At 42.7% G+C, this 24,197-nt stretch overlaps 1 protein-coding gene across 1 annotated transcript in view; it reads left to right on the forward strand.

The window, feature by feature from the left end:
• VSTM2L (V-set and transmembrane domain containing 2 like) overlaps window positions 1–24,197 on the forward strand; it is a 348,873-nt gene that overhangs the window by 300,939 nt on the left and 23,737 nt on the right. Inside the window, exon 3 of the mRNA XM_078652115.1 lies at window positions 23,967–24,017. Coding sequence (XP_078508241.1) covers window positions 23,967–24,017 — 51 coding nt within the window. The remainder of the gene's footprint in view (window positions 1–23,966; window positions 24,018–24,197) is intronic.

Below are 24,197 nucleotides of genomic sequence, written 5' to 3' on the forward strand. Positions count from 1 at the left end.
CATTACAATGCATACCATTACAACGCATAGTACCCCTACACTATCCAACACTTACTCTACTGTTTCACCCCCTGGAGTTAGAATAGTAATTTTTACCCCTATACTATCCAACACTTACCTTAAATGCAATGTAATAATATGCGTTGTAAAGGTATAATGCAATGTAATGGAAAGCGTTGTAAAGGTAGTTTTGAAAAATTTGATGTAATGGCATGCGAGGTAAATGTATGCGTTGTAAGGAATGTTGCGGTGTAAAAACTGTGTTGTAAAGTCATGCGTTGTAAATGTATGAGTTGTAACGTCATGCATTCATTTCAATAACACAGTACCAGTCTTTTGGCTTGTTCAGTAAATCTTATTCGTATAGCACACAGTGTGCCACTAAATATGACTTTGTGGCGCTGAAGGTTGTCTGAATGAGTACACCTATTTTGATTTCAGAATGAAGTTCACTATCACAAACCAAATTCAATCCTTCCTGCATTAAGATATCCTGAAGTAAGACTTAGTGTATTGCTACAACATTCCTACAGTGTGTCTGGAACGTAAAGATATTTTGGAATGTTGCAATATCACCTACATGTGGTTGTGTTACACTATTTTACCGCACATAACAATGACCTGCAATAATATTGAATCCGCTACTTCGACATAACCACTAAATTGCAAAGTAAGTGTATAGTTGCAGTTCTTAACTTAAAAAAATTAACTTGTAGGGTCTACATAATCAGTATTGTTTACTCTTAATCACTACATTGCTCCTGATCACAGTCGTTGCTCCCTTCTCCCGTCCTTACGCGCCACTCTGCAATGCCTCTCTGCATCAAAGTAAAAAGGAACAAAGAAGCTGGGCTGCCTGCTTTTCAATGCAGGATCTACGAATAAGAATCACATGAATATCTTTTATCTACTCTTGGAAGCAACACAGGACCTCACCTTCATCACAAAAACTTGCACAGCTCAGCTACGGCCCCACATGTCATGAAGCCGTTCCCCGTGAATACAGCATCACCAACAGAAACCACTTACAGAACAGGAGGAGACGTTGCTGTCATCTTTAAGAAATCCTTGAGAATCATAAATAGCGATTACTTCGTTATAACTTATTGAAAATCCATGGTAGTAAGATGCTACCATAATTCAACGTTTTCCTGGTCCATCCTCCTCATTTTTAGACCATATCCAAGTACCAGAAAATGTAAGGATGCCTTACTGAATGTAGTGATACAAACTCTGGTAAATCCCCCAAACCTGTACATCATACCAAATTTTAAGATTTATTTCTAAAGCCAGCATCTAAGAACATCTGCATTCATCACATCAAGCCTTTAGGGACGCAACCTACATCGCGTGTTATCTGAAGCTAGTCATTCCTCTGGACACACACTAGATCTCCTTTTCTCCCTTCATGGTCATGCCACGGTAATCTGGTGGGACCATTGCCTTCAAGATCAACCTTTTAGCCTCTGAACAAACATAAACATAATACATAACCTGTACTGCCAGAATTACTCATTTACATTACGTATACCCTGGCGAATAGAGTAAGTAGAGCAGCAAATTAAGTAGTCAGTGGGGAAAGAAGGATACATTTGTACATACTAGAAAATGAAACCCACTGATCAAAGCCAGGCTGCAAGTTGATACCCCCCTTAAACAAAGAATAAGGTTCTGGAGAAAAATGAAGAGTCAGTGGTCACCATTCAACATTTCTTAGTGGTATGATTTATGACTATATAAAGGAAAATGTTGATGAAGTGCAAGCAAAACAAGTAATATGATCCCGCTGAGTTTGCATTGGATCCCACTTTAAGAACCTTCTTACAGTTCAACCTTTCAAGAACTTACAACAGTTGAGTAGTGTGTTGCTGTCCCTTCCACTATGTGTGTACAACAATTATCCAAACAGTAATTGATATGTAACAATCTAGGCAATCCTATAAAACAGATCAATGTCAAAGATATTAATAACAAGGAAATTAAGCTACAACAATATTATAAAGTTCCATGGTTTTATTGATAATTAAACAAACAATCATATTTCAAAATATACAGTATATTCAAGTTAAAAAATTCTGCAATAGGAGAATTGTCATACTAATAAGGACATTTTACATATTAAAACATTCTTTTAATAAAAAATGAAGTGAAGGTTGGGGGAGTGGCAAATTGGTACTCTACGCGCGTTTCGGCGACCAGCGCCTTCTTCTGGAGCAGCCACGACTGATTATGATAAAGATTTTTGGTGTGCAGACCAATGGTTTCAGTTAAAATAAAGCCGGCGTTGATATCCTTATTTTTCCCCAAAAGTTTATACTAGGATGTCAGGATTCTTAATTTCTGTCTTTGTAGATTGATGTCGTTTTGATCGTCGGTATTAGGCTTTCTGATAAATAAAAAGATAACGAAGTTACTCCCGCCGTCCGGAACCTTTAGATCATTTGAGCCAATGAACGATATCTTAACTTGACTTAGCAACGATGGAAATCCACCTGATATGGGGATCTTTCTAGAGGAAACTATCCTGTGTACTTGTATGATTTACTCCAATTTTGTCAATGATGCGGTATTTAAAATAACTCCCTGTCCAAAAAGATTTAACAGGGCTCAAAACTTCCGGTGGCGGGACAACGGGGTTTCTGCACTCCAGGCGATGATGGAGACAATTATCCAAAGACAACTCGAGCACATTGTAAGCAAAGGGACGTCTGGAAGTTGTGTTTTGTGAATGGTACCAAAAATAGATTGATGAGGTTTGGGGTCTTCTCAGCGTTTGCATGATATGTTTCTAAGTAACTGGCCAATGTAGACTCGACGCGGCAATAGAGAGATTCTCAAGATAGATTCTGAGGGCTAAATGACTCCCAGAGGGTATGTTAGCAAGAGGATTATAGGTTCCTAGGATATTGGATTTGAGTGTGAGGGTATGTGAGATTGGCGAGCCTGTAGTGGTATAGTGAAAGACAGATCTTTTCTGTTTCTCTTGTGTGCAATCTGATGTTCACGCTCACTGTTCCAAACTACTCTATTAAATGTTTCCAGTTTTCTTCATCATGCACGTCCCAAGAACTGACCTCTATTCTCATTTACGAAACCTTACAGCTTTTCACATCATGTATCCCCCTACTCGTCTGGCTTTCCTTTCTTCATTAGACCTCTCTGGATCTGCTTGAGATTTGGTTTACTCTTCATGTCTGGGTGTGCATTTTAGGCTATAACAGAAAAGTCTCCAGCGATACGAATCATTATCCTAGTCCGCTGATTCCAAAAGAAACAGATAATTTAATCGACATATTTGTTAAATGTCTACCCACCATTCTTTGAATCTTACATTTAGTAGTCAGAGATATCCCTAATATCATAAACTCTAATGCTGGAGTAAATGTTACTTTCACAGAGTCACTAATCTTGACAAATGTACCCTGCTATTGCATTTTGAAGAAGGCTGGCAAGAAAGTAATTATGACACTTAAAGCGTGGCTCCTGGATCAGTCATGCACACTTGCCCCAGTTACCACTAAATACAGGAAATACACTCTAGAGTGTTTAAAAAAACATGGATATCTGGAAATTGGTGACTTATGACCCGTTTTCCCTGGATTCTATTGCTATCTGTTGTATTTTGTACATACGTCGCTATTCACTGCTAAATCTGAATATATTTATGTTCATCTAATAGATTGCACGAAAAAACATCTCACCCTTTTATTATAATGTTCTTGGTCAACTTAATACTGACTCTCAAAGGATCTTAACTGATGTCAACCTTACTCTTTAAGACCATTAATTAGACCTATTAGAACATTGGAATGTTGAGTGTGCCATTGAAGACAGTGGAGTGCTCCAGGCTTCTAATGGCTGGCAGAAGCCTGGAGAATCAACATACTAATGTTTTTCACAGCAACAGCTGTTAACAAAGACTTAAAGAGTTTAACCCCCTTAGGCTATGGCAGGCCTTTGTTTTACAAATTAGAACATTCTGCCCTCTGGGGGTGGAATATTCTAATAGCCTCAGAGCCCTCTGGAGCGGCACTTCTGGTCTTTAAAGGCATGGTTCCTTGTTAAAGGCCCTAACCTTCGGCTTGGGTCTTTAACACTGGAGCAGGCCTTTAATGGATGGTAGAGACCACTGCGGCAGGCTCTAAGTCTATATTAGAACATTGGAATGTTGGGAGCTCCATTGAAGATAATGGAGTGCTCCCTGCTTCGACGGGCCGGTAAAGGCCCGCAGAGCAACATTCCAATGTTTTACAAAGGTCTCTCAGAGCTTGAGGGGATTTAAATCCTCTCAAGCTTCGAGAAGCCTTTGTTTTATTTGTCAGAACATTCTGCCCTCTAGTGGCAGAATGTTCTAATAGCCTTATAGCCCTTTGTAGCAGGGCTATACCGGCAATTAAAGTCCCGTCCCTTGTTAGAATCCCTTGCCTTCGGCTCGGGGCATTAACGCGGGAGCAGGCCTTTAATAGCCGGTATAGCCCTCTACGGCAAGCTATAAGGCTATATTAGAACATTGGAGTGGTGAGGTCTGCATTGAAGAGAATGAAGTGCTCCAGACTTCTAATGGCTGGTAGAAGCCCAGAGAGCAACATTCCAATGCTTTTTTTCATTTCACAGCTGTTGCTGTAAACAAAGGCCTCTCGGAGCCCGAGGGGATTTAAACCCCCTAAGGCTCAGAGAGACCTTTGTTTTTAACTAATTAGAACATTCTGCACTAAAGGGGCGAAATGTTCTAATAGCCCTAGAGCCTTCCGTAGTGGGCTCTAACAGCCATTAAAGGCCGGTAGAGCCTGCTACGTCGTGCTCTAAAGGTATATTAATCACCCATGTGAGATTTGGTAGACCGCATATGAATCAAAACGGTATGGCAGAACAGAAGACAAAAACTGGATGAAAAGTAAAACCCAGTATGAGACGAGGGACCCTTCTATGCGCCAGCCCTTGTGCTACTTAATTCAAAAAATTCTTGAAATAAAACCTCAAACAAAAGATGCCACAGCAATTACAAGACGTCATTAGGTGAAACAACCAAACTGCCCAGTAATTGAATTAACAGAATATTTACATCATTTAAATTCCTTCATCACAAAGAAACATCTACAAACAATAATTAAAGTCGGCCTTCTGATAGAATGACTTCCCTCATATTAATCTCCACTAAATGCGTTTTTAATCCATCATGTTAATTTCATGCAGATTGTTTTCCTTTAGAGTTTACATCATAATTACACACATTATTGTTACCAGTCAGCAGCATTAATAGATTTTGTGTAGCATGTGTGATGCCACCATTCTAGAATATTGCTATCAGTCTTTGTATGCAAATTCTTTAACTGGTTAGACATTGAATTGCTATAGCCTTATAGCCCGCCGTAGAGGGCTATACAGGCTATTAAAGGCCCTCTCCAGCGTTAAAGGCCGAAGGCGAGGGCTTTTAACAAGGGGGAGCGACTTTAATAGCTGGTATAGCCCTCTACCAGCCATTATAAGCCCGAAGCACTCCATTGTTTTCAATGGAGCTACCAACATTCCAATGTTCTAATATACAGTAATGTCACCGAAGGCCGCCCCCAAGGGCATGTACTAGGTTTTGTATTTGTGGCTCCTGCTTGTCTGTAGCAGTGTGGTATGTTTTGCTGTCCTGTGCATAAGGAAAGAGATGATTTCGTGACAGGTCATGTCTGTTTATCCTGTGTGTAAGGAGAGGGTATTATGCAGTGATGGGTTCCCCCATCGACAGAAAGACCTACCGTTTTATTTTTTAGTTTTTATATAACCAAAACGTAAGCTTTTTCACAGTTTTCTCCTTACTTTCATTATTACAATATTTTAGGCCTGCAATCCCATCTGCATATAGTACCCAGTTTCTGAAAATATACTGTGGGACAGTGTTTTAACTGGCATCCCAACAGGCATATGTAAATTTCCGAAAAGCATTGTGAGCCCACCTCAATTATCTGTGTGCAGTTTTAACAAGGCTGCTATTTCCTGCCAATTTTATGTTTAAGATTTATTTGGATAAAAAATGTCATTAGCTTTACAAAACATTGATCCAAGCCATTACAAATTCTTACATAGGTTCATCCATCACTTGTTTACCAAAAATGTCTTCCCGCGTATGATTGTTATATATATATGATCAAGACCGCTTTATCGCGGTCGAAACGCGTCAGGCTGGGCACTTGCTTTTTACCTTCGATGCATAGACTAATGCAATAAAGCACCTTTTCTTTTGACACTCAACGACGTGGTCTGCACCTTTGTTCGAGCTGGTGATTCGGCGAAAAAGGACTGTGGTTAACTTATATATATATATATATATATATATAATTATGAAGATGGTACCCATGGTAGGGTCTTTACACGTGAAATTGACTTTTGCTAGCTTATACGTCTGTGATGTCACCACTGACAATAAAATGTTTTAACAACTCCTACTTCACAACTGGATGTGTCAACATCTCCACCCACAAATATCTCCTCAACCACAAGGTAACTCAACCCCATCGCACACATTTTCAGAAGGGCGGTCACTATGATGCTGCCTGTTGGGGATCTTGTCCACTTGTAAAATTAGAACTGTATCCTGTTCTGAGGTAACACGGGCACCATCTTTGGTAGCTTTGTTGGGCATGGAACGCCCAGGACAGCTCTGCAAAGCTGATATTGCATACTTCCTGTCTGGCTCTCCTCTTCCAAGTCAAGTCAAAGAGTTTTTTGGGCCCGCCTGCTCCCTGGTGAACTTGTCTAATAAATGACAGCTAATCTTCCACTGAGCTAGATATGCCTAAAATTGGTCTATAACAGCAAGAGCAGTTCTTCCAACAACAAAAGAGAATTTCAACACAACAAGATAATTCATAGACGCCTCCGACACCTTCTCGTTAAGCACATTTTATGATAGATGTAGGACGATTTAAAAAAGAGGGATCAGAATGGATAGACATAACAGACAGCAATCCCCAGGAGCAAAATTTCCCAAACCTCTACAAGGACTAGAAAAGTGGACCACTCACACTATGCCAGATAGCAGTGGTTACTTGTCTATTAGATTCTAGGAGTGGTGCCCCCATCTCTCTTTGTAGCCACTGGCGTTAGCATCCACTCTGGTTTAAGATATTTTGAGAGCACAGACAGGCAAATGCAAACTGTGTATGTGTGATGGACGGTTTAAGGCAATGTCATCCTCCTACGTATACAAAGTGTGCATTTAAAATCAAGGGCAGCTCATGCCTGCGCCTTTAATCCACACAGTTGCTAGAAGAGGGCAACCCAATACTCCCCAAGGAACTGGGTAATATACATTCATAGAAAAATTGCGCCTTGAGGTATTATTTTCTCTTATTAAGTCTTTTTATCACATGTCATATATATGTACAGTCACTTTGTGCCACTGACTAAATCTTACACTAAAGACAGTATCAGTGTAATAAATGCCCTGGAAGGGATGCCATTTGATCCGGACAAGAATATTCTGGTTACCATGGATATTGAGAGTTTATACTCTAATATCCCTCAGAATGAGGCTTTAAAAGTTCTCGAGAAAGTGTTAGAAACCCAGACTCGTCCCACACAGGTACCAGTGGAATTTGTCATTAAATGTGCCAAAATAGCCCTTGAGCGTAATTACTTCTTATTTAAGGAAGACTTCTTTGGCCAACGTAAAGGAGTGGCAATGGGTGCAATTTTTGCCCCGGACATAGCGAATTTATACGTGGCAGATTTTGAGGATAAGATTATCCACAATAATAACCCCTTCGAGACTCATATCAAACGATACCTAAGGTATATTGACGATGTGTGTTTGATTTGGGAAGGCTCTGAGGATCATTTATTATCATTTCATGCATGGCTCAATGAACAAAATAATAACTTACAATTTACGATTGAGTATAGCAATGAGCGTATAAATTTCCTAGATCTACAAGTAATCAATGACAATGGTAGTCTAGTGGTTAATCTATACACGAAGCCTACATCTCGCAACACTCTGTTGAAATACTCTAGTCATCACCCCAGGAACTTAAGGGATAATCTCCCCTTTGGCCAGTTTTTAAGAATTAAACGTAACTGTACACGAAAAGAGGATTATTTCAGAGAGGCTAAAATCCTCCAATTAAAACTAGGCGCTAGAGAATATCCGCACAGAATGGTTAAACGGGCTCTTAAGCGGGCCTGGTATTATGACCGTGCAGCACTATTGACTGAGAATAAAGCCAAAGAGAAGGCTGAAAACACAATAGCATGTGTCACTACCTTTGGTACAGAGTCTAGCCAAATCAAAAAGATTATATCCAAGAACTGGCATCTAATACAGAAAATGGAACCACAATTGAGCTTTCCCCGTTTTGCTTTTAAGAGAGGCAGGAATTTACGGGATCATTTGGTTAAAACATACAGGGAACCATGTATGAACACTATCCAGAACCAATGGGGATTGGCCCCTATTGTGGGACATTACCCTTGTGGACAATGTGCTGTATGTGATACCACTGCAATGACAAAATCCTGTATTCTGAATGGTAAACAAGTAATGCTGCAACATCATTCAAATTGTGTGACAAAGAATGTCATTTACTGTATCGAGTGCCCGTGTGGCTTGATGTATATTGGAAAGACCACACAGGAAATTAGAAAGAGAATATCACAACACCAATCACGAATCAGGTGTAGGGTACTGACAGCACCATTAGTAGAGCATTACATTCAGAAGTCACATGGTCCCAAAGACATGAAGTGGTTTGTACTGGAAGTGGTGAAGGGCTCAAAAAGAAGGACCAATGTGGATCGTCTGCTGACATTAAAAGAGAACAAATGGATATGGACGAGTAGAACAGTTGAACACGGATTGAATCAATTTGTGGAATGGCACAATCTGGCAACCCTCTGATTATCAGTTGTGTTGCTTGCGTGCGTTATGTAACAAAGGAAATGTGTCTTGTATATAGTCTTTAAACAGTGGTCCCCCTAGGTGAGGAACGCTTGCCTATAGCGTGTCAATAGCAGGATTATGAAATTAAGATGAGAGAATTCCTGAAAGTTTTTAATAATTGTTGTATAGGTTCTGGTGTGGTGATGGAATACTTGGTACATATATAGTTGTACGAATTAATAGGCAAAATTGACCTCTCCAAAATGGCCACTGCAGTTTCTAGCGGTTTTTAGGGCGTATGCGCATGCGCGCACTACACGGAAAGATTGTTATCCTACCTCGCGCGTTTGTTAGCAGACGCGAAGTGAAAGTGACGAGGATGGGTCCCGTCAATGGCGGTACATACGAGTAAGTAGAAACGCTGTCTTTTAGGTAGCAGAAGGTGTTCAGAATAAACGATATAGGATTGTGATGGTAGACCTCCTTGCTTGTGTCTTTTAGGTAACACTTTATGCACACGGAGTTAAATTGTGGACTCGCGTTTTCAGATACGCTCTTAGATTTAAATTAAGGTAAGCAGGGAGCCGAGGTGGATGCCATAAAAGTTGAATAGGTATGGCCTGTGGTTCTATTGATTGGTTGTTTTATGTTTCTTGCACCGGTTTTAGGGCGATAGTTGTACTTAATTTACAATTGTGGAGAAACCACAGCAGGATCTGGATACTTCAGAGTGAATATTTTTCAGTGAATATTTTTTCAGTGAGTATTAAGCCAGGTAGTGGTTTTATATATTCTGTCACACCGGGTGAGGTGATGGTATAATGTCAGCAGACGATTAAATATATTGGACATTTGAATGTGGTTGTATAGAGACTGATTGTACATATTGTATATATTTCTTTGTAGATATTTTGTGCAACATTAGTCCTGATGATGGTCTTGGTGTGATTTATACAGTAAAGACCGAAACGTCGACGCCCAGGCACCGTTTTGGGTTAGGAATCACCAACAACAGGATTTGTTAAAAAAGAAAGTGATGGACTGAGCTGACTGTATTTACAGTAGCATTCTATGTGTATATATGGTTTGTACATATTATACCAACGGTGTAACACACTACTTGGAATATACTGAATGTAGTAGTGTTTTTTGTGTTGCCTTATTTATATAAAAAACCTTAAATAAATAAATTTATTTCAGATATGATATAAAATTCTGAATTGAAATACCACGTTTTCTGATGTTCTTTGGAGTGACTGTACATATATATGACATGTGATAAAAAGACTTAATAAGAGAAAATAATACCTCAAGGCGCAATTTTTCTATGAATTTAATCCACACAGGGCCATACCCATGTCCCCATGTCCACATCTCCTCCTGAATTAAATGGCTAAAAGCTGCCAGGCAAAACAGCCATCCAATGAGGGGAGACGATGACCTGAGAGTGAGAGAGCAGAAGAACACACTATGGTCACAAGCAGTGCTTTAAATGGGACGGTACTCACCGGTACTGAGTACCGGCACTTCTCATTTTTATCGCTTTGAGTACCGGACACTTCTCTGCTGCCAAGGAGAGTACCGGTACTCATCAAAGGTAGGCTCATTGTTGCTGGTGCTCACGAGCACAAACAAGGCTGTGTGAGAGCCAAAGCTCCTCTAGCCCAAGCTGCGCCACCTCTAAACAATTCAGCAGGGCTCATTTGCCTAATGTTCGGTGCTCACCATCAAGCTGTGTTTGACAGAACAGGGTCAATTCAGGCCTTTTGCTGTCAATCACATTCACACCACCGTGTGCATTTGTGCACACACTCGAATTGAGGCATCCCGCTGACAGCAGCAATCAAGAAAGCCGGCGAGATAAGGAGTGTAAAATGGCCTCTATCCCACCTTAGTCTTTTGTGTGAGTGTCTGCTTGTGTCTGGGTGTTTGCCTGCTTATGTGCGCATGTTTGTGTGTGTGAGAAAAGCAAGGGAGAGAATTCAGACACTCAGAGGTACTTTAGAGGACATTCTTGGAATGCTTTGTGTTAGCATTGCTGCTTGTTTCTGTGAGTGCACACTCAAGAATATATAAGTATTCGGCCACATCCAAGCAGATATTACAAAAGCAGGACATATTAACACCTGATTGTGATTGGCCTTCATGTTGTATAACAAGGTAACCTATTTTATTAATAGTACATTTCTCATTTGTTTTGGTACATGCAACTAATATTGAAGTCATTCATGCTGTTACTCCAGTCTGTTTCCAGGGGCACACTAATTATTAACCCGTGCCTTAGCTGCATTAATAGTGAGTTAGGGCCTATTCCCAGCAGATGTTCACACCACTGTTTGTTAATATAAGAAGTTTAAAGACTTCCCATTTCATCTTGTAAAGAAAAGCTGGCCCCTAGAAAGCATCCTTATCACACCTTATATATAGTGTGCATCCAGTATGGTCCTCTTCAGGCGTTTTCAAATGCAGCACCCTGAGAAGAGAACTGGGGGCACTTTCAGTGTATTTAATGAACCAACTCTGTATTATGCCAGTTGCACTGCAGCTTCATAACAATCATTAATACAATCAATACTTCAGGCAAACAGTGGGATGCCTTTCTGTCTTGTGTTGAAGATAAGAAGCGGGACTTAGACAAAATAAACGTTAATCAAATCGGGGGGAGCACGCATGTGTGTTAAAACTGCGCGGCGCCGGGAGAGACCCATTGTGTTACAACAGCTCACCTTGACGAAAGTGTGACTATAGGGAGCTGTTCTCACTCCCCCGCCAGTTCAAGCTAATACTTTTAATGAACTTGGTTCCTCATGGAGAGCAAGGGGCTCCACCACTTTTTAACGTGAGTAGTTACCCTCACCTCTGGATCATAAGGAGGTAGGGTCAGCACCATAGGGATTGTCTTTTTGTTGTGAGTCCTGATGAAAGCCGTGGTCTTGTTTTGTGCCGGTTGAAACATGTTGACGGTCCTGCAGAGTGGAGGGGTTGGTGCCTCATTATAAGCTCCCCATACCACCATCCACTGGTCCTCACATGACCATTTCTTTACTGTTGGTCAGGGTACCCAATATTACATTTATGATAGGGATTCCCTGATACCAATGTTAATCACTGTTTCTGCACTTGTTCACACCTGTGATCCCACAATATTGTTATTTATGTTGAATTGTCTTACCCCTCCCTATTGCTCCACCTCCTGTGTTGGTCTGCGCGGAGGTGTGTTAGCAGCCCTATGATGAAGGATGACACAGCTTGCTGTGTGTGAGGGCAGTTTTAACACACGTGTACTCCCCCGAATTGATTAATGTTTATTTTGTCTAAGTCCCGCTTCTATTCTGTGTTTGTGATACTTGTGAAGGAGGTCGAAGTGGTACGGTCTCCTCTTACCCCTCAACCTTTGTGTGTTTTGTGTTGAAGATACACATGCCACGGCTGGACTACAGTAACATGGTTTACCTGGGTGCCCCTGAGGTCACCTTGGCTAAAATACAACGAACACAGAACGCTGCAGCCCGACTACTCATGAACCTTCCCTCCAGAGTGTCAGCTAAACCTGCCCTCAAAGCCCTGCACTGGCTCCCGGTGCGTCAAAGAGTGGAATTCAAAGCCATGTGCACGGCTTACAAACTGATTAATGGAGCTGGCCCCCCGATTCTCAGCGACCTGGTAACGCCTTATATAGCTCCCAGATCCCTGCGGTCCGAGAATGAACATCTAGCCATCATCCCCAAATTTAAAAAGACACGCACTGGTGGCCGACGCTTCTCTGTGAAAGCTTCCACCAGATGGAACTCACTCCCCCGTTCCCTCAGACTGGAACCCAGCTATCTTATTTTTAGAAAAAAATTGAAAACTCTTCTATTTCCGAAATAACGTCCCCCCCCTTTTTTCTTCCTTTTCTCCTCCATCTCATCTGGATATCAAAATCATTACAGCGCGGGGATGCCTTCGGGTCACCAGGCGCTCTACAAGTCGTTAAAATAAATAAATAAATAAATAAACATGCCTCTACATCAGGTGCAATCCAATATACTTCTCCGTGAAGCTGGTAAACATTATAAGATGTATAACCAATTCCCTGTACATAATGTTGGTGCATTCGTTTCACTTACCACAATATACACTGTTGGCCCAGTTCACCTACATAGAAAGTGGTAGGCAAGAGCACTCAACGTTGTGACAGTATCACAAAAATTAGGTCAGGTATCACAAAGTGCATACAAATTACACAGCTCTTGTCCAGTATACAGCAATGGCATACATTCACATAATGTGCTATCAATAATCACTATACCATAGTAGTCAAATCACATAACACTGGCCTACAACACTGTCCTGGTATAATATCACACACAGTGATGGCAGTGTGCACCGTGCAAAATCTACCAAAATCTATCAAATTCGTTGTAAGCGTCCCTTGGCAGGGCTGGTGTGGCCGGTCCATATAAATACAATGGGCCCCATGAATATGCCCCTTTCCTACAAGGGGAAATCAGAATACACCCTTAAAATGAGAACAACTTTAAAACTGTGAGGCTGAAAGAAGTGTGTGCCCAGGTCTTCACAGGTATAAATTGGTGTTGCCTGGTTAAACAGAAAAAGTTGAGAAAGCAGTGGTGGGTGAGTGTTTGCTTCAAAACTTCTCTCTTGCTTCTACCCCCTCAATCTCGTTCTATGGTACGGGAAGATAGGTGAAAGGACCAGAACCACTCACATTACACATCCTACTCTACACCTGACAACATATGGGGAACACCTGTCAGTTTTTAGAGACATATATTGCAAAAATTGTATTTTCTTCTTAGCTTTTATCAGAATGAAGACAGCATGGAGAAGATGAAATATAATTTTAACTTTCCCGCATGAGTTTTTGCATGCATGCAATTAGGAAATGAATGGTGCTCTTTATGCGCTCACCCTGATCTTTTCATTATGTCCTCTGTGCAAAACAAGGCACTGAGCAAAGATCTAAACTGACTGAGCCAAGATCAGACAGGGCTGAGCTAAAACACCACGTCACTGGCACAAGATAGTACATCCGTGGTTCAGTATTATTGCTCGAGATCGCATAAGGATGGCTTAAAACAAGCTGTTTTGAGGCATATGTGGAGTGGAGAAGTGTGGCTCACTGGTTAGAGGCGGCAGACCCTGCAGCAGAGGTCAGACCCGGGACCAGGGTTCAATTCCCGACGCGGCAGGGTCTTGAGCCCAAATATCAACGGACTCGATAATTCTCGTTTCGGTGCCTACTCGAGTCACAGGTTCACACTCTGCAGCTCTGGGCATTAGCTTGCTTAATCTCCACTACGGCCCCCCACGGCAGGATGCCTGGCTTTCACCTTGGGGATGCCCAGTACGGGTATCTCACAGGGAAAAACCAGGATGGGTTCCCAAGGCAAGCGCCGAGATGCCTACGGGTAATCGAGCGCTATATAAGAACGCTTAATAATAATAATAATATCCACTGGTTACTAGCCTAGGACAACACATCATGGGTCAAGATCATACAGTACTGAGCCAATGTCACACACTGTGGGGCCAAAATCAACACCTCGCTGGCCCCAGATCATACACTACTGGACCACATAACACAGAGCGAAGCCAAGTTCTAGTGGATAGAAATCATCATCAAGATTCTGCTGATTATTACGTGCAGTTCTAAACCGGGCAAATTGGCACTGAATATCCTGAGGCATAAGATGATTATCAAATCTAACCTTTCCCTTCCAATGGACTGAATACATATTTCTGAAGGTCATGACATCATACTAACTGTTAATTTCTATATATGTCTTGTGCCACATGTGCAGAGGGAACCTGCACATACAGGGAATTAAGCACTACAATCAAGGGCAATATGAATACTCCATAGTATAAGTGTCTTCTATGTCTTGTCCTTAGCCCCTTTGGTTTTTCTTTGTTCGCCCTAAGTTGGCAGGGTATGCTCAGACGTGAGTCCCTTGCTCACTTTGCCACTGGAGTCAAGCAAGCCCGGCTAAGGACGGCTGTAATGCCAGAAACCGGTCCTGGGAAGCTTGATTCCGGTCCAGGGAAGACATGGCTTGGCAGTTCGGGCTGGACTGTTCCCATGAGGCACAGGGTCAGACTGATTTGCACATGGCCATGTCTGAACTGGGGTGGCGGAGTGAGCTAAAGAACGGTGATGGATTAAACCCAGATCAGTTGACTGGGGGTGAGTGTTTGTATTGTCAACGCTCCGTCCATCACCACCTTTGGTTTTTCTTTGTTTTTAGCCCCTTAGCTCATTTTAAGAGTTCCTGCACTTATTTTTTCCCATTAAAAGCCCTGGTCACAAGTAATGCACTGCCTCAAATCCCAAATTCCCTCAATGTCTGTGACTGCTCTCCTCAGTCTCTCACAGCTCTCTTGCAACTGGATTAGCACCTCACTGGGACTGCATCTAGAAAGTCTTTGTGGCAGTGTTCAGTGACATTTCTATGTGTCTCCCGTCCTTGTCACCATGTAGAACAGCGAAGTCACTACCAGCTGATATAAATGAGATGTACAAGAAGGAAGAATAGTATACGGTCTGCCTTCTGAGTTGGATATGCAAATTTAGTGAGCATGTGTGCTAGTCATGAATGCAGACGTTGTGCATGCATGTGTAAGAATGTGTGTGCATGTGTGCATCTCTTTGTGTAAGCATGTCACCTAAGCACATATGCAGGGGTTGTATGTCGGAACCACGTAAGACCCGGACCCCAGCCCTAAAAACACCCTAGCCCCCTGTCCTGATTCCTAAAAGCGTACCTCAGCCCTAAAAACAAACCCCACCCCAGCCTTAAAAACACCCCAGCCACCCTGTGATCTGAGCACTAAAACCCACCCCAAGCCTTGAAAATCGACTCAGACCCCCCTGCCCTGATCCCTAAATCCTTGACTGCAGACCCAAAAAACACCCAAGCCCCCCACCCTTATTATTATTATTATTATTAACTTTTATATAGCGTGTGGCAAAATGGAGGCCCTCGCTAGTACAGTGTTCGCTAACTGCATGCAGTTTTGGCCCAGCCGAACATAATGGAGGACCTCATTGGCATAATAGAGGCCCTCACAAACACAATAGTGTGCCTCTGTGGTACAACAGAGCTACTCTCTAGCATAATGCTGTGGCTAATAGGAGATATTGGATGCAGTCACCCTCCTCGGGAAACTGAAGATTATGTACTGAACATATATTTACATTTAATGGAAAAATGGTTTGATGCTTTTTTCTGGGAGAAAGATATTATTTCATACGAATAGAATACTTTTTCCAATGTAGAATCGATTTTGTGGCCTTAAACTGAAAGTATTTTGAATCAAAATGTTGCATTCTCAGAAACTGACAAACCTCATGTATCAGCAACAAATGATGAAATTTAAAAAAAAAAGTTTAAAGTGACATTTGAATAATGTTTGGTGCAATGTTCATGGGATATTTGGCTGACATTGTTTCCTTGGTACCTGAGGGCACTTGTTATTATGGCTCTATTTTCTTGGCTTGTGGGGAAGCAGGTGTTTATGCATATTGATGCAGATTTTATTGACAATAAATGACCTCACACCCCACTGACAATAAAAAAGGTACAGAAGCAACAAAGAAGCATAAAACAAGGAACATCACCCAGAACAAATACAACACTTAACTTCAGTGGACAAATAGGGGACACACACTGCAGCCAGCATGGATAAATATATTTATTTTGGCACTTATCTCAGCTGAATTCCACAAAATGTGGCTGGAGGAGCTTCTGGCCAATATTCGTATAAATGGGGACTACCTGCATACACTAGCTGTATTGGATCCAGGCGGTCTTGACCAACACAAGAACTGCTTTTTATGCCTCCATGAACCAAAGAATCCAGACATGAGACTGAGTACAGTGAGCAAATGGAAGATTTCTCCTATCACATAAGCAACAGTGGCATTAACACATAAGAGAAGTATGCATTATTAAAGACAAACTTTAATGGATTACATAAGGGACATAAATATTTATCCAAGTCATAGACTGATATACATAAGCTACCAAAAGGTTCTTAGCTGAATCAACATAAAGACCACCAATAAAACGTTTAAACATGTTCCCAGAATCAAGCTACATAATCTAATCAAAGGAATGTACTCGAAGCTGAGTATACAATAAAGCAACTCTTTGAAAGACTCCTTCAAAGGAAAACAAGCGTGAAATGGGAATGCTGCCTCAGCCAAACTCTAGTCAAGAAACATTTGGAAGACTTAGAAGTCAGTCTCAGGTACTCAAAGAAAGGTAGATAGATGAACTGCCAGCCTCGCAGACACTCTGGCAAAGATACATGACGGTACAACGCGTGGTATTACCACGCGTACCGTTACAACGCGTCTTTTACAACGCAAGTCGTTACCACGACTTGCGCTGTAGGGGTGCGGATTTAGGAATAGTTACATTTACTATTCCAACACCAGCCTACGTACAGTAAGGAAGGTGTTGGAATAGTAAATCTACTATTCCTTATCCTTGAGCGCCCTCCAGCGCAAGTCGTGGTTACGACTTGCGTTGTAAAAGACGCGTTGTAACGGTACTGCGGGGTATCATCCGCGTTGTAAAGGATGTTCCCCCTCTGGCAAAGCCTTAATGTGCAGCTCAACAACTGCGAGAAAGTAAACAAAGCAAACGGAATCATTCACATTCAAATTTTGTTGCTGAAGTGCATAGGTAATTAAAACCATCACACTTTTTTTTATACAGTAAGAAAATTAATAATAAAAGTGACCAATGAACGAAGGAAAACAAAATACTTCTCTACTAGTCACTAAAATTACAGGGGAGCATAAAATACCTGTTGTAGAATAACACTGTATTTACAAAACAATAAAACCGTGAACAGTGAGCTAATCCATCCCCATCCACGGCTTCCTTTGCTGACTGCAATATCCTGTTTTGCCTCTCATTTCCAAAGTGCGTATGCTACCTTTATTACAGTGACCGCGTTGGATTGGGATTAAAAATCGGCCCGGGAACGCTAAAAAATAAAGTGGCACACATTTGCATATTGCCTTCCGGTAAAACACTGCTCAGGCAAAGTTTTATAAACAGAAGGGGAGGGAGGGTGTCTGAAGAGGTATGTTTTCTTAACCCTTCCATGCTTATGACGAGCTGAGCTTGTCATAACTGCCGCGGCCCTCCCACGCGTGGCTAATTCCCCACCTGTGCGGGCGTTCTAAAGGAGTGGGCGGAGTCGTGACGAGTCCAGCTCGTCATGAGCACAGTTCCACCGTGCAGCATAACAAGCTGGGCGCGTCACGAGCACCGCAACGCCGCACTCGGCCCCATCCCCCCGCACCGCGGGGGAATTAGCCCCCATGGAAGGGGTTAACTTTGCTTAGATTCTAAAAAATGCACAGATTAATTCACACTTGTGAAACACACATGAAAACAAGTGAGGCCACTTCTGCTCAGGCCCCCTGCCCCCGCTCAATATACATACAATAATGGGCCGGCCCAGCGAGAGAAAGGGAGTGACACCTCTGTCCGTTGATAAAAAGGAGCTAATGGAGGTCCATCTGCCTCCAGAAAGGCCACTCAGGCACCCACTGGGCCGCTGGCAGCATCCAAACAACAGACACACCACCCAAATCGTCCCTCCAGGCTGCCCATAAAAGCAGCCCAGAGCTGTAACTCGAATACCGGCCCCTCGGTCATTGCCTGAGTGCCTGCCTTACCAATCCGACCCTGGTGACACGGCTTCCTGTGATATTCAATATCCCACCATGGACCATTAGCCCATGCAGGTATTACGGCTGTCAGCCCTCACATTGGACTTTATTCTAGCTTCAAATATTTCTATGAACTTTACTGCCCGAATGTTTAGGCGCGCTTTTTCCGGATTGAGGGCAGCGATGATAGCCTCCCTGCGCGTACGCACAAAAATTTGATTAAAGGGGACACGTAGTAACTTCCTGCGCTCAGGTAGCATCGCCGGACAAATGCAGAGTACAAGTATTAGGGTCTTATTTCCTATGCCACAGAGTCTAGACTCTGAGGACTCAGCATGTATTACCCAAGCCAGGAGACAGTCCAGAGTTGGTTGTATTCCTAGGCGAAGGCGCATAAACTTGAGCTTAATATAAAATGGGTAGCCAAGATCGAAGTAGGGTTGTGGTTTTAAGAGCTTATAAGAATTTATCACTTGCCAAGCTTTGGCACGCCTCGCTAGTATCGCTTTATCTTCCTGCATAGACAGTGATCTTGTTGCTTTATTTAGTATCCTTTTGAACTCACCACCTGCTACCTGTGCGGGCCATAGTTTGGTGACTTGGAGTGGCGTCATGTAAGAAGCGGCTAAATGAGGGCACTGAATTCTGCTTCTTTCTGCCAAAAATTGTGCAGCAAGCGTATTTTCCTCGGCTGATTTTAATCTATGGAACATCTTTATAAAATAACCTTTTTCCGGCCAGAGCCTGTTTTGTTAGACTTAACTCAAATTGGAGTTGCTGCTTGTGAAGACAATTTTGGAAGCTTGAAGACTGATCAATAGGCTTTTGCAATTAGGCGGTGTGATAACCTTGCTGCCTTTCCAACAATTAGCTCACACCCATACGTGATTGTGGGGAGCAGTTTTGCTGCCATGAGACAGAGATTGATTTGCATATGGCTGGGTCAGAACTGGGCAAAAAACATTGGATTGGGATGCAGCCCGAGCAATTGCCAGTGGCTTAGATTAATCCAATCATACCATCCATCACTCTGTTGTCTTTGACGCTGTAAGCTCAGCAAAAGCAGACAGGAACCACCCAGTCATTGGAGAAAACCACTACGCACTAGAGGCTGAGACACCAACTTCCCATAAAAATAAACACCTAAACCTGCTGCCTAAAGAATCAGATAGAGGCCTATAACAAAGTAGAAAATGCAGCACTGACAACAGAGCAAAATGTGAAATTTGGGTGACTTCCCTTTGTCTAATTAAACACAATTTCTGAGAAATTACGTAAAATACAAATCTGGTATTCATGACAGAAAAACAAGTACTGGGAACAACAGCCACTGGCGTTCTATTCATTCACATGCTTCTCATACTTCTTTGATCGGATTTTTACCCAAATGGACTTGGAATTATGTGATCTGGCCGAATGGCATAATGTGGGACATTTTGTGTGAGAAAAGTAGCGCAAAATGCTGGAAATTACGTAAGATTACACAGCGTAAGTGAGCAATTGCATGAAAAACATCAATAGTATGTGATTTCTGTGTACTGCCTCAAGACATATCTAATGAGGAAACGCGCCTTCAGTCCGCATCTGTGACACCGCATGCGGTCACAACACGGTCCTTATAACGACCGCGTTGTGACTACGCATACCATTACTCCGCAAGTCGGTACTACGACTTGCAGAGGGGGGGGGGGAAGGTGTTGGATTTAAAATCCAACACCTTCCCTAAAGTCCGCACAGACTGGAGTTGGAATAGTAAATGTTACTATTCCAACATCCAGCGCCCCCCCTTCGCAAGTCATTGTAACGACTTGCGGAGTAATGGCATGCGTTGTCACAACGCGGTCGTTGTTACAACCACGTTGCGACAGCATGCGTAAAAAAGGTATGCGGAGTGAAGAGGGTTATTCATCTAATGTCAGTGAAGAACCTCTAACAGAGGCAACTAAAGACCATGTATACAGTTAGAGATTACCAACAGAAGAGCAAAAGAGGGTTGTGCAGAGAGACCTGAAAAGTAGAAGAAGACAACATTACCACCAATGTGCCCTTAATCTGGTAAAAAATAAGATAAACTGAATCATGAAGGAGAAAACACAGAGTTACTGCTATGAGGAATTCCCCTGCAGGTTCACTGACTTCACAAGGCTTGAAGATGAGTCCAAGATCTCCATTCTGGATCCCAGAGACAGATCAAAGGCAGCGGATTTGTGTAAGCTTGTAACACAATCAAAAACATAAATAATCCTTATGCAAAACTTTTGCAAGGTTTGCTTGTACACCTATATGCCATCCCAATTAAATGTATTGAAATGTGTGCTGTTCTGCTTAATGTGTGCCGATGATGGCTGTTGCTGGGGATCGGCACTCATTTTTGGAGACCAGGATATATTTTGTAACATCAGACTTTGACCCACACCAGGAGAGAAAAAGGCAGAAAAGGAACTAAAAAGGAGGAAGAGAAATAAAGGAAAACAGTGAGAAGGGAAGAGGGCAGGGATGATAAAGAATCTGCAAAAGTGGGATACAGAGACAGGAAGTGTTGGGTGATGGAAGAGAGTGGCATGCAATGGAATCAAGACTAGACAGTTTTGGGATTTGCCAACCATGGCTTATGGGAGCGACACGCGCATAAGAAAAATGGACGGAGAGATAGCTTTTACTAAATGCTCAGAATTTGAGTTGTTGGGTGGTATTGTTATGCAACTGATCTTCTGTAGTGTCTGAATACTTGAGAGACACTGAGAACTGAAGAGTTGACCGGGTCACCAGGATGGTTACAATACCTAGGTATCTGTTCAAATGCCTATCCCCAACTGCATGCATGTACCACCAGAACCAGGCCCTGTTTCAGTCAATGTGTGGCATAGCACACCTTATCACCCCAAGCGTCTCTATCCACTGGGGCAAAACTAAATGGTGTTGGATCTTCAAAAATGTGCTCCAGGGAGAACACGGTGCAGTTCGAGCCTTTACGGATAGTGCACTACTGTGCATCTTCTTTTCTCTGAAGGGGCTAGGCCAAGGGCTGATTGTTACCACATGCCCAATCAGTCATTGGTCTCTTTGCTGAGGCGGTCAAGAGAAATACTTTGAAACTGCGTCCCTACCCCTAAAATGTAATTCTCACAAAGAAGTCAGAGCTGGAGGCCAGACTGCAACACTGTTTGATCAATACCCACCCCAGTGTATTCTGAATTAGTGACCAAGAGGCAAAGGAACTATGGGGCATATTATCAAGAAACAGAGTTAAAATTATCTCCGTTTTAGCGGCAGAAAACTGCTGCTAAAGTGGAGATAATGGGCTTGATAATATGCCGTAGAGAATTCCAATAAAAGCCCATGTTAACACCAGAACATGGGCTTCTATGGGAATTCACAAGGGCATATTATCAAGCCCATTATTGCCGCTTTAGAGGCAGTTTCCTGCCGCTAAAGCGGCGATAATTGTAACGCTGTGTCTTGATAATATGCCCCGATGACCTTGTGCAAAATCACTGCATCACTGAGCCAATGAGAGAGCTCACCTTCCAGGAAAGTATAGATTTTCCTGGAGTCAGAGAGAGTTTAATGCTGAATGCAGAGAACCATGCAAACCTAATCTTCCATTAATCCCTTCAGTAATGGCCGCTGATTGTGGAGTTTATTGTCCATGCTCGCCCAATCATTTAATTTTCACCCTCGACGGGATACATAAGCTTCATTTCCAGAAATTATCCTCTAGGTTAAGCCAGTCTCAAACTGTTTTAGGCTAGAAATGACAGCCATAATAATGTATTAAGTCAACTAAAAACATTTTAAAACTGTCTTAAGCTGGGAATTATAGTTTTTAGACAAACCACTGGTTAATTGTAGCCTTTTTCCCAGAAGATTGTTTTACAGAAAAATCTGTCAATTTAAGGCCTATGTTTTTTTTTCCGTACAACGAATACAGACTAAAATATAATGCAAACAAGGGAGTCAATGGGACCTTGAGAGTTAGACACCTATAGCCTAAGAAATGCTAATATATCATCTCCTTAAAGTAAACTTGTTTTTGTATAAAGTAACAATGCCTCACCATGTGCACCAGGAGGAAGCATCAGAGAAGATTTGCTTATGATGACCGGATGGTACAACTGAGTCTAATTGTACCCGAAGCTCCACTAGAGTGGGAGCCGTTGACAGGAAGTGGTTGTGGTTGCTTCCGCTTTGTGGGGGGGGGGCGAGAAAAACACCATAAATGTAAATGTCCAGTATTTGTAAAGCACAAACAATTACCCGAAGGTGTCAAGGCACTGGGGGCCATTGGGAAGACTAAGTGAGCTATTGCCCAGAGTCACATGGTGCTGGGCAGACCCCTGCCACCGGAGCCGGGGATCGAACCGTGATCCCCAGCGTCCAGCGTCAGTCACCCTGGCCGCTGCGCCACACCTCTTCCACAAGGAAGTATGAAAGCCCTATGGCTGTTTTAATTGTATTACAACTTACTTGGATAAGTAAACTGTGGCTGTTTATTAGAGTTATTGCTCATAGGGTAAAGAACTGTGAAGAGGACAACCTGGACTCTGAGTAATGAAGATTACCGGTAAGTAACACAGTCACGTCTCTTGAAATGTACCTTTGTTAACTTCACAGGCATTTTCCTGATGCTCAGGTCTGCATGTAAAAGCAGTCCTAAAAAAAGAAGTGGGGGGACGCTGACTTCACGACAGGAAGTGACGTCACAAAAGGTGGCTTGCACCATCAGACTCATTGCCTCCCCTCCCTCACCCCTTAACAAATGGAGCCATAGCTTCACTCGTTGGCCTCTCTGGGGCGAGATCTCGCCCCAGAGAGGCCAAAGAGTGAAAGTGTGGCTCCATTTGCTCCAGTTATCGAGCTCCCGGTAAAATAAGTGGGGGGACGCCGTCCACCCGCGTGGTACCCCGACTCGAGCCCAGATTATGCCAAGTGTATAGGGAAACATTTTGTGGTATTTAGAGGCACTTGTAAAGTGTCTGAAGTAAAGTTTAGGCCTCCATTTTGTAAGAGCCTTTCACTCATTGGACATGAGTGTAGCCTTTACTTCCGCCTCTACCTAATTCAGGACTAATGGCCTAGTTGCTAAATTGGCATTACCCGCCGTGATATGTGGCATTTCAAAGTATGCCTTTCCCCTTCCTCTTTTGTAATGCACAGGTTGTCACCACTCCTGAAAAGACGCCTTCTCCTGCCCCCTCGACTGCCCCTTACTGCGCACTGCAGCCTTTCAGGCCATTTACGGGGCAGGTGGCCCTTCAAGAGCACATTACTCTCTGGAGCATGCGTGCACGCGACGGGCACCCCCTTTGCGAATTTATTTAGCGCTGTACCTGCACTAATGGCTTTCTCCTTTTCTCTCTTCTTCCCGCCCCGCCCGCTTCCCCTTTTCTTCCCCCACAGCTAAAAGCATCGCAACAGGAGGACGCCGAGAAGGACGCCACGAAAATAAGCGTGAGTCTCGCTAATGGCTTCTTGCGTCGCCTCTAATCGAAGTCACAGCTGCAAACTTCCCGTCCCACGGTGCCAGCCACAAAAGCACACGGCATGGGACTGTTCCAAGGACCGAACGCCTTCCTCCTACCTCGTAAAACACACAGATACAGGCTTTTAAACTTCAGGATTCAGACAGAA

Source organism: Lissotriton helveticus, chromosome 7 (assembly GCF_964261635.1).
Source record: "Lissotriton helveticus chromosome 7, aLisHel1.1, whole genome shotgun sequence".
NCBI lineage: Eukaryota > Metazoa > Chordata > Amphibia > Caudata > Salamandridae > Lissotriton > Lissotriton helveticus.